Source organism: Bubalus bubalis, chromosome 6, assembly GCF_019923935.1.
Source record: "Bubalus bubalis isolate 160015118507 breed Murrah chromosome 6, NDDB_SH_1, whole genome shotgun sequence".
Taxonomy (NCBI): domain Eukaryota; kingdom Metazoa; phylum Chordata; class Mammalia; order Artiodactyla; family Bovidae; genus Bubalus; species Bubalus bubalis.
In genome coordinates, this window is record NC_059162.1 from 16,709,857 (window position 1) to 16,725,044 (window position 15,188).

Sequence of the window (15,188 nt, forward strand, 5' to 3'; positions counted from 1 at the left end):
TCCTAAAAGATGATGCTGTTAAAGTGCTGCACTCAATAAGCCAGCAAATTTGGAAAACTCAGCAGTGGTCACAGGACTGGAAAAGGTCGATTTCCATTCCAATCTCCAGGAAGGGCAATGCCAAAGAATGTTCAAACTAAGGCACAATTGCACTCATTTCACAGGCTAGCAAGGTAACGCTCAAAATTCTCCAAGCTAGGCTTCAACAGTATGTGAACCAAGAACTTTCAGATATACAAGCTGGATTTAGATAAGGCAAAGGAACCAGAGATCAAATTGCCAACATCCATTGGATCATAGAAGCAGCAAAGGAATTCCAGAAAAACATCTACTTCTGCTTCACTGACTATGCTAAAGCCTTTGACTGTGTGGATCACAATAAACTGGAAAATTCTTCAAAAGATGGGCATACCAGACCACCTGACCTGTCTCCTCAGAAACTTATAGGAGGCCAAGAAGCAAGTTAGAACTGGACAGGGAAGAACTGATTGGTTCAAAATTGAGAAAGGAGTACAACAAGGGTGCATACTGTCACTCTGCTTATTTAACTTCTGTACAGAGTACATCATGTGAAATGCTGGGCTGGATGAATCACAAAGTAGAATCAAGACTTTTAGTCGTTCAGTTGTGTCTGACTCTTTGTGATCCCATGGACTGCAGTATGCCAGGCTACCCTGTCCTTCAATATCTCCCAGAATTTGCACAAACTCATATCCATTGAGTCAGTGATGCCATCCAACCATCTCATCCTGTCACTCCTTCTCCCTTTGCCCTCAGTCTTTCTCAGCATCCAGAAAAACAGGAGAAGTATCAACAACCTCTGATATGCAGATAATACCACTCTAATGATAGAAAGTGAAGAGGAACTAAAGAGCCTCTTAATGAGGGTGAAAGAGGAGTATGAAAAGCTTGCTTGAAACTCAACATGATAAAAAGCAAGATCCTGGCTTCTGGTCCCATTACTTTATGGCAAACAGAAGGGGAAAAAGTAGAAGCAGCAACAGATTTTCTTTCCTTGGGCTCCAAAATTGCTGTGGCCAGTGACTGCAGCCATGAAATTAAAAAGATGTTTGCTCTTTGGAAGGAAAGCTGTAACAAACCTAGACAGTGTAGTAAAAAGGAGAGACATCACTTTACTGACAAAGGTCTGTATAGTCAAAGCTATGGTTTTTCCAGTAATCATAAACAGATGTTAGAGTTGGACCATAAAGAAGGCTGAGCACTGAAGAATTGATGCTTTTGAATTGTGGTGTTGGAGAAGATTCTTGAGAGTACCTTGGACAACAAGGAGATAAAACCAGTCAATCCTAAAGGAAATCAACCCTGAATATTTATTGGAAAGGCTGATGCTGAAGCTGAAGCTCCAATACTTTGGCCATCTGATGTGAAGAGCCGACTCACTGGAAAAGACCCTGATGCTGAGAAAGACTGAGGGCCAAGGGAGAAGGAGTGACAGAGGATGAGATGGTTGGATGGCATCACTGACTCAATGGATATGAGTTTGTGCAAACTCCGGGAGATATTAAAGGACAGGGTAGCCTGGCGTACTGCAGTCCATGGGATCACAAAGAGTCAGACACAACTGAGCGACTGAACAACAACACATCTCCAGACCTAACTACCAGTTTACAAGTCAAGTCACCATGGGGGTATAATCAGCAAAATCCAGTAAGTGTAAACCATGACAGGCTTCCTGGTTTCTTTAACATTTAAACTGCAAGGGGAAAAGCAGGGAAGGGGAACCTCATGTATTAGACGAGGCTTAAGTGAATTCTCTGGCAGTCCAGGGGTTAGGACTTGGCGGTTTTACTACCAGGGCCTGGGTTTGATCCCTGGTTGGAGAACTAAGATCCCACAATCCATGTGGCAGGCCAAAAAAAAAAGAAAGACTTAAAATGACGACTCCTTGAACAGAATAAGGACTCACGAAACCATGCTGATAGATACATACATACATGACAAAGAAAGAAGGGAAAGCTCTTCCTTACAGCGGAATGCCAACTGAAAACACAGAAGGAATGACGGAAGCAGTAACTGGTTCAGGGAAGTATCATTAACGCTAAAACTAGAGGTGAAACTCTCACAAGAGTATATAGTCACATACGCTCAAAATACTTCTTAATCAAAGAGAAAACAACTGAAGGGAATTCTGGAGGATAACATCTTAAACCAAGCAATCAGAGTTAGTATCCTGAGTAACAAGACAAACTGACAGCTGAAATTTCAGACAACCCAAATTGAGAGATTCTATAAAATAACTGGCCTGTTAAACTATTTAAGGGGAAGGACAGAGACAGGACCAAGAATAAAAGAGATAGTACACCTAAATTCAATGTGTGATTCTAGGCTGCTATAATGGACATTATTGGGACAACTGGTAAAATGTGAATATGTACTGTAAGTAATATTAACATACTGATGTTAAATGTTCCAATTTCGATAATAAAACAGGGATTATGTAACTGAGAATCCTGTTCTTAGGAAATACTCCTGCAAGTATTTAAATCTTAAGTGGCATGCAGCTGCAACTTATTCTCAAAAGGTTAAAATAATAATATGTATACAAAATGAAAAGCAAATGCAGCACATGTTAACAACTGGTAAGTCCAGAAGAAGAGAATGAGAGTTTTATGTCTTAACAGTTTTTCTATAAGTTTGAAATTATTTTAAAATAGTTATTAAGAAATTAAAGGGACATGTCAACTGAATGCAACAAATGTGTGCTCCTTGTTTGATTACTGATCTGAAAAAAAAACACTTACAAAAAGAATTTATGGGAATTCCCTGGTGGTCTAGTGGTTGGGAGTCTCTGTTTTGATGCTTGTGGGCCCAGGTACAAGCCTTAGTCCAGGAACTAAGATCTCACAAGCCATGCCACACAGCCCCCCAAAAACCCCCCCAAAACAAGAAACCCAGTAAAGCACATGAGAAACTTAAGGGGAAAAAAAAAAATCTTTAAAAAAAAAAAAAAAGGATTTATGAAACAGTCGATTTGAACAATGAGTATTTATTACATTGAGGAATTATTATTATTTTAGGCATGCTATTGTGGTTATGTTAAAAAGAAAAAAGTCCATCTCTCATAGACATATATATGAAATACCTACAGAAGAAATGATATACCTTGGATTTGCCTCAAGATAATCCAGAGACTAAAGGGAGATACAAGACTGCCATGTACTGGTAAGCACTGAAGCAGAATGATCGCTCCAGGGTAGTTACACTACTCTCTCTACTTTTTCATGGTTGAAATGTCCCTCCAAAAACTTAAAAACTAAACTTTAAAAAAAAAAATAAAAAGGTGAGATTAAGAAAGAAAAGAACCAGTGGAGAACAAAAGGCCAAACTAAAACTTCCAGGGTCTCTAGTGAAACAAAGGTGAGGAGCACTACATTAAAATCCAGGTGGGGCTAGTGGTAAAGAACCCGCTTGCCAATGCAGAAGACAAAAAACAGAAGGGTTCACGAGGAAACTAGAACTGAAAGAGACACGTGTACCCCAATGTTCATCGCAGCACTGTTTACAATAGCTAGGACATGGAAGCAACCTAAATATCCATCAGCAGACGAATGGATAAGAAAGCTGTTGTACATACACACAATGGACTATTACTCAGCTATTAAAAAGAATGCATTTGAATCAATTCTAATGAGGTGGATGAAACTGGAGCCTATTATACAGAGAGAAGTCAGAAAGAAAAACACCAATACAGCATATTAATGCATATATATGGAATTTAGAAAGATGGCAACAATGACCTTATATGCAAGACAGCAAAAGAGACACAGATGCAAAGAACAGACTTTTGGACTCTGAGAGAAGGTAAGGGTGGGATGATTTGAGAGAATAGCATTGAAACATGTATATTACCATATGTGAAATAGATCGCCAGTCCAGGTTCTATGCATGAGACAGAGCGCTCAGGCCCGGTGCACTGGGACGACCCTGAGGGATGGGATGGGGAGGGATGTGGGAGGGGGCTTCAGGATGGGGGACACATGTACACCCATAGCTGATTCATGTGAATGTATGGCAAAACCCACTACAATATTGTAAAGTAATTAGCCTCCAATTAAAATAATTTTTTTTTAAAAAGAGAAGGGTTTGATCCCTGGGTCGGACTGCAAAGACCCCCTGGAGGAAGGCATGGCAACCCCCTCCAGTATTCTTGGCTGGAGAATCCCATGGATAGAGGAGCCTGGCAGGTTACAGTCCAGAGGGATCGCAAAGAGCTGGACACGACTGAAGCAACTTAGCACCAGAATGCACCAAGGACCATTCTTAATTATAAGGCAAACTCTATAACACAATATGTGCTCAATATTCTAAGGAGATTTTAAGTCACAGATCCTGTTTCAAAGCATTTAATACTAAGGATAAAGAAAATATTGACAAAGTGTTTCTCATATTAGTCAGTGAGTCTCTTCCTAAACTACTTCCTAAGTCTTTTAAAACATCTTGTTGAGAACTACTGACAAATAAGGACATAGGAAAGAGGTCTAGAATGAAAGACCATCATGTTTCTCCTTTGACCATCATCCTGAAGTTGTCTAAATCCATCCCTACCTAAAGCAGAGTAGAACTGAGTATTAAGGCAAGGAGCTCCCAGAGCCAAAAAAAATTCAACCTAAATTAGGCTCAAAGCTGCTCAGGTTTGACAACGTCACTGTCCAACATCAGGTCTGACTATCCTCCAAATTAGGTCACATCAGCGTGCTTAGCCTTAATCAACAGCACCTGTGTACTTGTGAAAAGGAGCTGTGAGATCACATGAAAAGCTGAGCTGTAAATCTGACAACCCACCTCTCCCACAAACTCTGAGATCCATCATTACCTAGTCCAGCTCCTATATGATAAAGGGAGGTAAGAAAATAACCTCAGGTTGTATTTTCTCTTTTTAAGTCTTATTCTTCTTCATCTAAGGCAGTTATCAGTTCCTCCAGTTGCTAAATTTAGGCTGTTCTTGCTGGGCGCTCTGGGAGACCCTCCTTACCCGGCCTAGGTTAACAAGCAGTTTCAGAGTGGAGGAAGATGGTGAGTAAGCAGCAGCACAGCATCATAAAATCCTAGACATCACTTTGTGATAAAAAGGAAGAAATCTCTGCTGAATCAACAGAGATGCAAGAGAAGTCAAAAGAGCAGCTGGCTGTGGAGCCAATGGACAAGCAAGGAACAGGAGAATCCCTCCACACTTGTAAGCCTTAGGTTAATCTTAGGTGAGTTACCTAAATTACCAAAACTTACTTAACCTTTTACTTATAATACTCTAGTTTTCTCACCTAAAAAAATAAGAGACAGAACCCATATAAGGTTGCTTTGAAGATTAAACAAGGTTAACATATGTGAAAGCACCTAGCATATAGCCTCAGTTGAATCAGACTCTATTCCATCTTTGAAGCAGCTCAGCGATCACACAACTGAATCCATGAGGACCAGACCACCCTTCAACGCTCCCTGCCACTGCTTTTAATGGCATGTCCTCAGAGACTCCTGAAAACTGAGCCCTACACAGGACACTGGTAAATCCCTAACCAGGCTGAAGAGCTTCCTCTCCTACTTTTGCCTTCTGTGAGAGAAGAGGAAAGAGTACAGGAGAGGGGAGAAGGCCTGACAGATGGACCCTGCACCAAGATCCGGGAGCAAAGATGGACGGCTGGCCTAGTTCCTCCCTGTGATGTAACACAGAGCCCTTGCACAGACCCACGTTTCTCTAGGCCCCTCCTCAGTATCTAAGCTCCACTCAGAGGTCTGACTCATTTCTATGGGTCACTGCCGAGTCAAGAAAGAAAACTGGCATCTTGCAACAGGGAGGCCTAACTAAGGATGTAGAAAATGGGCCAGTCCAGAATTTGGATGGGTTAATAAAAGCAATGAGGAAAGAAATATGAGGGTCAGTTCTTCCCAGGCAATAGAAATATATAAAGGATACTGCTCTTCTTGAACTACAGAAATTTCTTTCCCAAACAGAGATGAGTGAACTAATTACAAATCATTCAGAGTGACTGGAGGACCACATCTCCTCAGAGGGCTGTAGAAAGCCAGATCCCTACAATCTAGTAGTACCCCTGCTTCCCCTCAGACAACCGAGGCCCTCAGTAAAGACGGAACCACACATGCAGTTGCCAACAACTGCTGGCAGAATGACTGTTCAGAGTAAGCAGTTCACGACAGCACCTCAGAGAGTTGAGTAAATATTTACCACCTCTAGGAGCTTCTAAAATAATTTTTCTAGTACTAAGACTACCTTACCATGGTTTCCATGACAGTAGCAGCAGATGGAGAGCGGGTAGAAAGCAGGGAGGCCTTCTAGTTTGCAAGTATATACCTGAAGCTGGAGACTATAAAGTCTGAGGATTGCTCTAACCTCTCAGTGTCTCCTCCTTCCTCCAGGTAACATACAGTTTGCTAAAAATTATATTATTTAATGGCTTCCCAGGTTGTTCATGGTAAAGAATCCGCCTGCCAAGCAGGAGACTCAGGTTTGATCCCTGGGTTGGGAAGACCCCCTGGAGGAGGACATGGCAGCCCACTCCACTATTCTTGCCTGGGGATTCCATGAACAGAGGAGCCTGAAGGGGTATAGTCTATGGGGTCACAAAGAGTTGGACATGACTTAGCAACTAAACAATAACAATAAAAAGTACTTAATACTGTCCCCTTATGGGAAGTCAGTGGCCTTTGGAGACTAAAATTCAAAGGCTTAAGGAAAAGATATGATCTGATCTACAAAATCCCCAAGGACTCACATTAGTAAAGGGTTACTGAACAAACTGGGTTCCAAGTATTCTACAACCGAGAGTCACTTGTAAGTGAAATGAGGATTTAAGGGGAAAAAAAATCAGAAATGACTCAAAGCCCATTCCCTGGAGAATCTTCACAGACGGGATGCGCCTTGGAGAAAACCTGGAAGGGACATACCTCTAACCAAATGCAAAACTAAGACCTGTCCAGAGCTTAAGAGGAGGTTCCAGCTTGTTTGAGCCACAGCTCCTGCCTTTAGCCTTGCTTCAAAGTGGACAGGGTCCTTCTCCACAGAGGAGTGACCAGGAGCTTTGAAGGCTTGTGAGATTAGAAGCTACGTGTTCTAAAGGCCTCCAATCTTTGGCACTATTTTTATCTCATTCCTCAAATATGGATGGGGATGGACAAGAATTCCCCATTCAAAGAAAAGAACAGGGCCAAAGAGAAGAAAGGATACGACAAATGGTCCCTTGGGTAGAAGGGTCACAACCCCTGCCTGTGATGCTCCTCACCAGCCCTTCACACTCTAGGCCTCGAAGGGCCCTTCCTCATCACGTCCAGCTGACTCCGGTCTCTTCACAACCCTCACTGGGTTTTTGTTTTTACCTTTCTTGTGAGTGTTAACTCAGTCTTTAGATGATAAGCTCTGGAAGGCAGGCCTTGGGTCTCCCTACTGTGTTCCTGGGCAATAGGTAGGACTATGCTGGAAACAACCAAGCCAGAACCACCAGAGATCAGTCAATACTAGGTTCTGAGTGCGGAGATGCGTGACGAGACCCAGAGGAAGAAGCCAGTAAGTCTTAACCTTAGTCACTCTGATCTAGTGCGAGCCACACACGAGGTTAGAAACTGGCAAGGCATGTTGGAAAATTCAGATGCAAAGGACAAAGGGCATAGAAGGAAAGGAAGAAGGCCAAGACAAGCTGAGAAACATCTACAGCACAAAGGATATCAAGAAAAAAAGGAGACCCCCCCCCCCCACTTCTTTCTGGAAACAGCTGAAAGTTCACTCTCAGACAGTCCAAAAGAGCAAGACAATAAATGCTTCATCCCTTATGAGATCCCCTTTTGCCATATTATTTCACTTGCTAGCCAACATGTCACTCCTCAGGGAATAGGATGCTGTGGTACAAATTAGAACAGGATGACCCTTCGGGCAATCAGGGTGGGAAATAAACAAGGGTTTCACTACCCTTGGGGTCTTTTCCCCTCCAACCAACTGGTGCAGTGATCAAAGGTAATCGATGATTTTCTTGCTACAATTCTAGAGGTCTAGTGCTAGAACGCAGGGCTCAATAAATACTTTGACAATGACAGTGGTCATTTCTAAACATGTAGATAATTTAAAATGCCAGGCAATCCTTGCAGTCATTTGCATTTGTTTCGGGAATACATTACTTTTAGCATTGTTAGCTGCCTTGTTAGTGCAACAGGTAGCACTCAAAAAATAGAAGCATTTTTTATGTTCCTAATTGGATTTACCTTAGCTGATAACAACAGAAGACAAACTCTGATTCATCTCATACAGAATTACAAGGGAGAAGCATGATGGAAAGCGTGTCTGCAAACAGACATATTTGATGGATAACCCATAAGGTTGCTGTCCAGGTGCTTCTTGATTCACAAAGCTCCTTTTTGCATGGATTCTGCCATCCTGCATCTGAACCAACATTCCTTCAAACTTACAGTATGAATTCCACCTATCTACTTGACCACCCTCTAACATTTGATCAAGAGCTGTGACAAAGTCAGAAGCAGGGAAATTGCCCGTGAAGAGCCTAATAATTTACTTGTCCCGTCCCCGGATAACCACTGAGTTGAATGTATTAGGTCTTACAAACAATCCAGCCATCATGTCACACTTCTCAGTCTCATATTCCTAAGTATGTCTCTTCATATATGAAGTGAAGTGAAGTGAAGTCGCTCAGTCATGTCCAACTCTTTGCGACCCCATAGACAGTAGCCTACCAGGCTCCTCTGTCCATGGGATTTTCCAGGCAAGAATACTGGAGTGGGCTGCCATTTCCTTCTCCAGGGGATCTTCCCAATCCAGGGATAGAACCCGGGTCTCCTGCATTGCAGACAGATGCTTTACCATCACAGGAAAGGGATAAATGATCAACTCTGGATTGTCAGGGACAGGGCAAGAGGAACAAGTTGGGGGGGGGGGGTGTCAATTATTCAGTAGTCTAAAATCCCTATTCAGGATCAAGGCATCGCCTCACCCTACCCTCTTTCTCAGCATCTGTGTGTTCCCTCCCTTGTGTGTGTGCCTTCTGGTTGTGAAGGACAGTCCCCTAGGTCCCATTCACCCGTAACAAAATACAACTCACTTTTCCTTAGGTCTTCACTCATTCTAAATGCCCACTTAACACCACCAGCAACTGAGGGTCTAAATGAAGTCAACACTATCTAAGAGGAGGCTCCAAGGTCTAGTGCAAGCTCCTATCAGATCCACCCACCAAAACACCTACACACACATACATTACTCAATACATGACCCTACTGAAACAGGGTTAAATATTAATTACAGCTGTGGCCTATATGTGAAAGGAATGCCAAAAATAAATCCAGTAGATCTGGATGCTATGTCCCTTCCTCATCAACACACCCCCCCCCCACCCATTTTCACAGTAGTGGCTGCTGTTGCTATGACAACCTGTCCAGGAAGTTGGCCCACACTTCTTCCTTCAGGAGCAGGAAGTCAGGAGCAGTGTTTGTGTTGTCTTAGAAAAAACTTTAAGGCCTCCTCCCCCACCCCCACCCCACATCCGCTCCAGTATCCCTCCTCAACCCCATTTCTTAACTCCCTTCCCCACCCCCCACACCTACCTCCTCTAACTCATCCTTGGCATCCAAACTGGTTGAAAGTAGCAGCCTCCCCCCTCCTGGGGCTCCTGCTCCCGCTCCTCCTCCACCTCCCGCTGCTCCCGAAGCAGCTGCTGCTGCTGCCCCCTTTCCCTTCTGTAACTCCATGGCTGCAGCCGGGAGACGGGAAAAGGCCCGGGAGTGGATGGGTAGGAAGTCCTAGAAACGGGGAATCTAGGACTGACAAGGATGGGGGGCAAGAGGGACAAGGTGGGGTAGGGGATAAGGGTCCCTGGCCTCTGCACTCGTCCCTCCTCTCCGAAAGGGCGCTCTTGTGCAGGAGGCGAAGGCAGGCGGGCCTCTAGGTCGTGCCTCTGGACTGGCAGTGCTGAGGAAACGCCGTTAGCTCCTAAGTATGCAGGGCTAAGGGTCTGCGCCCCTACGGGAAGTGTAGGAGAGGCTTCTGTCCCTGAAGAAATGGAAAAGGAGCCCTTTCTGGCTTCTGACCCTAAGAGAAGCTGGGAAAACCTTAAGTTTCTACCTCAGGAGGTGGGGGGGAAAAGGAGTCCTGCCCCTGAAGTAGGGGGTAGGAATCCTTCCTGGCTGATGCCCCAAGGATTGGGGAGCGAGGTTCCTTTGGTTCCGGCCCCCAGGGGGTGAGGGTGAGGCAGTAAGCGCTATAGGAGGACACGGACGACCAGCTTCTCCCTACACCACACAGAGGCGGCCATGGTGGAAGGGCGGGGGGTGGGAAGGCCAAGAGCGACGGCGGGGGAGGGGGAGGAATCGTGGAGGCCTGCGCCGGAAGTGAGCAGTCGCGGTCCCTGGCCTCCGCCAATAGCGGCTTCCGCGGTGGCTCTCAGTCTCGAAGGAGTAGGCCGACGTTGGCCCACAGGCCTTTACCCCGGCTGCCAATAGTAGAGAGCAGAAGAGAAACCAGTCTGATGGACAGCCAGAGTGTCCAATCATATTCCTCTCCTGCTCTCGGAGGGCGGGACGGAACGACTTCCCGGAGGTGGGCGTGAGCGATCAGGAAGGAGAGAGGCTGCGCCTGCGTGGGTTGACGCGCGTGCGCGGCGCTGGCCTCCACCCTCCTTTCCTCCCTCGTTCAGAAGCTAGGGTTGTACTGGAGCCAGGGCGCTGTTCGTCCCTAGGTGGCTTTGAGAAACCCGAATCCTAGTTGTGAATTGACATAGCAGGGCCAAGGGGCAGAACCGTAACCCTTAAGCAGTGTCAGAGCAAATGCCATTGGATGGTGTGAAGCCAGCTGCCGGAGCTAAGAGTATATGTCACACAAGCTATTGGGGAAGCGTCCGTGCAACTGCAGTTATCAGCCAGACACTGAGGATAAATAAGAGCATGGCCCTACTTTTGCACACCGCTCATTAGAATCATGCACTGATTCATTATTAGGCTTCTGGAAGCTCTGTATTGTCCTGCTTTATCTGTGTTCGTGTCAGCATTTGCCCCTAGCAATCCAGTGTGGAAGCTTGTTTTTGACGTTCTTTTCCCTCCCATAATTCAGTCAGTAAAGGCTTTTTATTAGAAATGTTTCTGGAATTTGTTCTTCTCTGGCCTATGTATGTGTGTATATGTATGTGTATATACACACACACATATATATATATATATCCTTAGGGATTACAGTGGATTCAAGCCCATTCAACATCATGCCACTTCTCTAATCATACTAAACTACCCTCTCAGACACCTGAATTTCCCAAATCCTTAGTAGAAATTATGAGACTCACCCTATCTAATCAATATAGTTTCCCAAGACTTATTTTTTAAATTATTATAATTTAAAAACCTGTAATAAAAACTCATAACAATGCAAAGTAGAAGGAACCCTCTTTTTTCCCTTTCACCCCATCCAGTCTTACTTCTCTTGAGTCATCAGTGTTACTAATTTGTTGTATATCTTTCTTTACTTTTTAAAAATACATAAACACATATCCACAATTCTTTGGTTGTTTTCATTTGTTTTTTTAACAAAAATAAAATTGTTTTACGATTTCTTTCTTCTTGCTCAATTAGTATTTCTATCCTGACCATTTTTTTCTCCCAAATCAAAAAATGGAAATTAACTTCATTCCATCTAACAACCTCATAATATTCCCCTCCTCTCTTGTGGAGAAAATGAGCTCTTCCCTGATGCTGCCCCCACCTAGCTGATTTCCAGAAGGAAAGACCTTCCATTTGTCAAAATCCACCCACTGTTGAAGGCAATTGAGGTTAAAAATAGCAAGGTGTTGTTGTTTCTTTTTTCCTCCCTTGGCAGGGGAAGCTATAGTTACCATTAATAAGAATCAAATAATAAGGCCCTAGAATCAAGAAAAAATTAAAATGAAAAGACTCAGTGCTGCAGAAAGTTCCTCCATCAAAGAAAAAAAACAAACAAATCAATGCCTAATAATCCCGAGAGACTTTTGGGTTTGACAATAAAGGAATCTCCCTACCTCAGAGAGAATGATGAATTACAGGGTTTGGGTAAAGACTAAAAAGGCATACTTATAAAATTTATAAAAACATAAAGCTGAGACTAGTAGCTAATAGACCAGATCGCCATATAGCACTGAAAATGTTATTAATAAGGTCAGAGATTGAACTAACAGAACATGAAGTTATTTAATAATGGAAAGTGTGCTTACCTGTATGCCCAGGCCTAGGCTAGAAAAGATTTAAAACAGGGATAAATGTGAGCTCCTGAAATTAATATTAAAAAATTAGTGAAGTGAGATAGGCAAAGATTTCTTTTTTAAAATATTTCTTTATTTTGGGCTGCACTGGGTCTTCATTGCTGTGTGTGGGCTCTCTCTAGTTGTGGAGAGTGGGGGCTTCAGTAGTTCCATCATGTGGACGTAGTTGTCCCAAGGCATGTGGAACCTTCCCAGACCAGGGATTGAGCCTGTATCCCTTGTATCGGCAGGTGGATTCTTAACCACTGAACCACCTGGGAAGTCTGCAAAGATTTCTTCATAGACACAAAAATCATAATGGAAGGATGGATGAACTGGACTTAATTAAAATTAAGATCTGTTGGACTTTCTTGGTCCAACTTCATGCCAACACACCATGGTGCAACTTGGCGCAACTAAACCTGTGCACCAAACTCCTGCACCTGCGCTCGAGTGTGTGTGCTACAGCTGCTGATGCCTCCACTCTTCGCACCTAGAGAAAGCTCACTCGCACCAACAAAGACCCAGCACAGCCGAAAATAAATACATAAATGAAATTAAAAAAAAAATTAAGAACTGTCCATTAATAGACATCATTAAAAGGATAAACGACAAGCCATGAACTGGGAGAAAATATTTGTAATGCACATATAAAAACTGTCATCACAAGATGATATTAATAGGTAGGTAGATATATATATAAAACACAGGAAACTCTCATTTGAAAAGTGGACAAAAGATGTAAGCTGGCATTTCACAAAGAAGGACATCCAAATGGTTAAAAACACACGAAAAGTTTGTCAATATTAAGTCATTAGGACAGGGAGGCCTGGCGTGCTGCGATTCATGGGTTGCAAAGAGTTGGACACGACTGAGCGACTGAACTGAACTGAACTGAGGACAATATTAGTTGAAATTACAAAGTGATACTGGAAATTCTAGCCACAGCAATTAGAAAAGAAAAAGAAACAAAAGATACCCGAATTGAAAAGGAAAAAATAATATTATATCCATGCATAAATGAAATCCATAACCCCATATAGAGGAAACCCCCAAAGAATCCACAAGAATCCACTAATAAATGAATTCAGCAAACTTGTAGGGTACAAGAGCAACACAAAAAGCCCCAGCTGTGTTTCTGTATAACAGCAGTGAATAATCTGAAAGGGAATTTAAGAAGGCAATTCCGGGAATTCCCTGGCTGTTCAGTGGTTAGGACTCTGAGCTTTCACTGCCGGGTCCTGCAAGCCACGTGGTGTGCCAGAAAAAAGAAAAGCAGCAATTCCATTTATAGTATCTTCAAAAGAACAAAATACCTAGGAATAAATGTAAACAAGGGAGAAAAAGACTTGCACACTGGAGACTACAAATTATTGCTGAAAGAAATTAAAGAAGATCTAAACAAATGGAAGATATCCTATGTCCGTGGGTAAGAAGACAATATTGAAGTACTACAACTGACCTACAGATTTGATGCAATCTCAGTAAAAATTCCAAAGCTTTTTTTTTTGGGTAGAAATGGAAAAGTCAATCTACAAGCTCACATGGAATTGCAAGGGGCTCTGAATAGCCAAAATAATCTTGAGAGGGAAAAAAAAAAGAAGAAAGTCAAGGACTCACACGTCCTGTTTTAAAAATGACTACAGTAAGCTATAGTAATAAAAACAGTGTTGTGTTGGCATGAAGATAGACATATAGGTCAAGAGAATAGAATTGAGAGTCCAGAAATACAATAATAAATTTATAGCTAGTCAATTAAAAAAGTGTTTTCTGGTTGTGCTGGGTCTTCGTTGCTGTGAGCAGGCTTTCTCCAGCTGTGGCCAGCTGGGGCTGCTCCCTGTTACGGGCCCGGGCTTCTCGCTGCCGTGGCTTCTCTTGTTGCAGCACACAGGCTCTCGGGCGCACGGACTGCAGTGGCCGTGGCTTGCGGGCTCTAGAGCTTGGGCTCAGTAGTTGTGGCACATGGGTTTTTGCTCCGAGGCATGTGGAATCTTCCCAGACCAGGGACAGAACCCGTGTCCCTACACTGGCAGGTGGGTTCTTATCTGCTGTACCACTAGCGAAGTCCCAATAGCTAGTCAATTTTTGACAAGGGTGCCAAGTTCATACAATGGGGAAAGAACAGTTTCTTCTTCAACAGACAACGATGGGACAACTGGATTTCCACAGGCAAAAGAACGAAATTGGACCCCTACTTCACACCATGTACAAAAATTATCTCAAAGTGTACCTACAATCTAAATATGAGAGCTAAAACTATAAATCTCTTAGGGGAAAACATAGGACAAAAGCTTCGTGACACTGGATTTCAAAATGGATTGATTCTGACATATGATACCAAAAGCATGAACAACAAAAGGAAAAAGGAATTAGATATCATTAAAATTTTCAACTTTTGTACACCACAGGATATTATCAAGAAAGTTAAAAGACAACACATAGAAAGGGAGAAAATATTTGCAAATCATATGAGGGTTTAATATCCAGAATACATAAAGAACTCCTAAAACTCAAAACAAAACAAAAAAAAACAAACCCAATTAGAAAATGGGCAGAAGACTCAAATAGATATTTTCCCAAAGAAGATATACAATTATAAGCATATGTACAGTTGGTCAGCATCATTAGTAATAAGGGAAATACAAATCAAATGCATGTTATAACATGGATGAACCTTAAAAACAATATGCTAAGTGAAATAATCCAGATAGGAAAGAGTAACTATTACATGATTCCACGTATATGAAATATCTAGAATAGACAAATTCATAAAAGTAGAAAGTAGATTAGAGGTTACCAGGAATAAGGGAGGTGGGAATAGGGAGTTATTCTCTAGTGGTTATAGATTCTCTTTTTGAGGTGATGAAAACATTTTGGGGATAATGGTGATGGTTATATAATGTCGTGAATGTAATTAATGCCTCTGACTTATACACTTAAAAATGGTTAAAACAGTAAATT

General features: G+C 42.7%; 1 protein-coding gene across 1 annotated transcript in view; it reads right to left on the bottom strand.

The window, feature by feature from the left end:
- INTS3 (integrator complex subunit 3) overlaps positions 1-10,317 on the bottom strand; it is a 39,035-nt gene extending 28,718 nt beyond the window's left edge. Inside the window, exon 1 of the mRNA XM_025287800.3 lies at positions 9,574-10,317. Coding sequence (XP_025143585.2) covers positions 9,574-9,717 — 144 coding nt within the window. The 5' untranslated portion in view covers positions 9,718-10,317. The remainder of the gene's footprint in view (positions 1-9,573) is intronic.
- Positions 10,318-15,188: the final 4,871 nt, after the last annotated feature.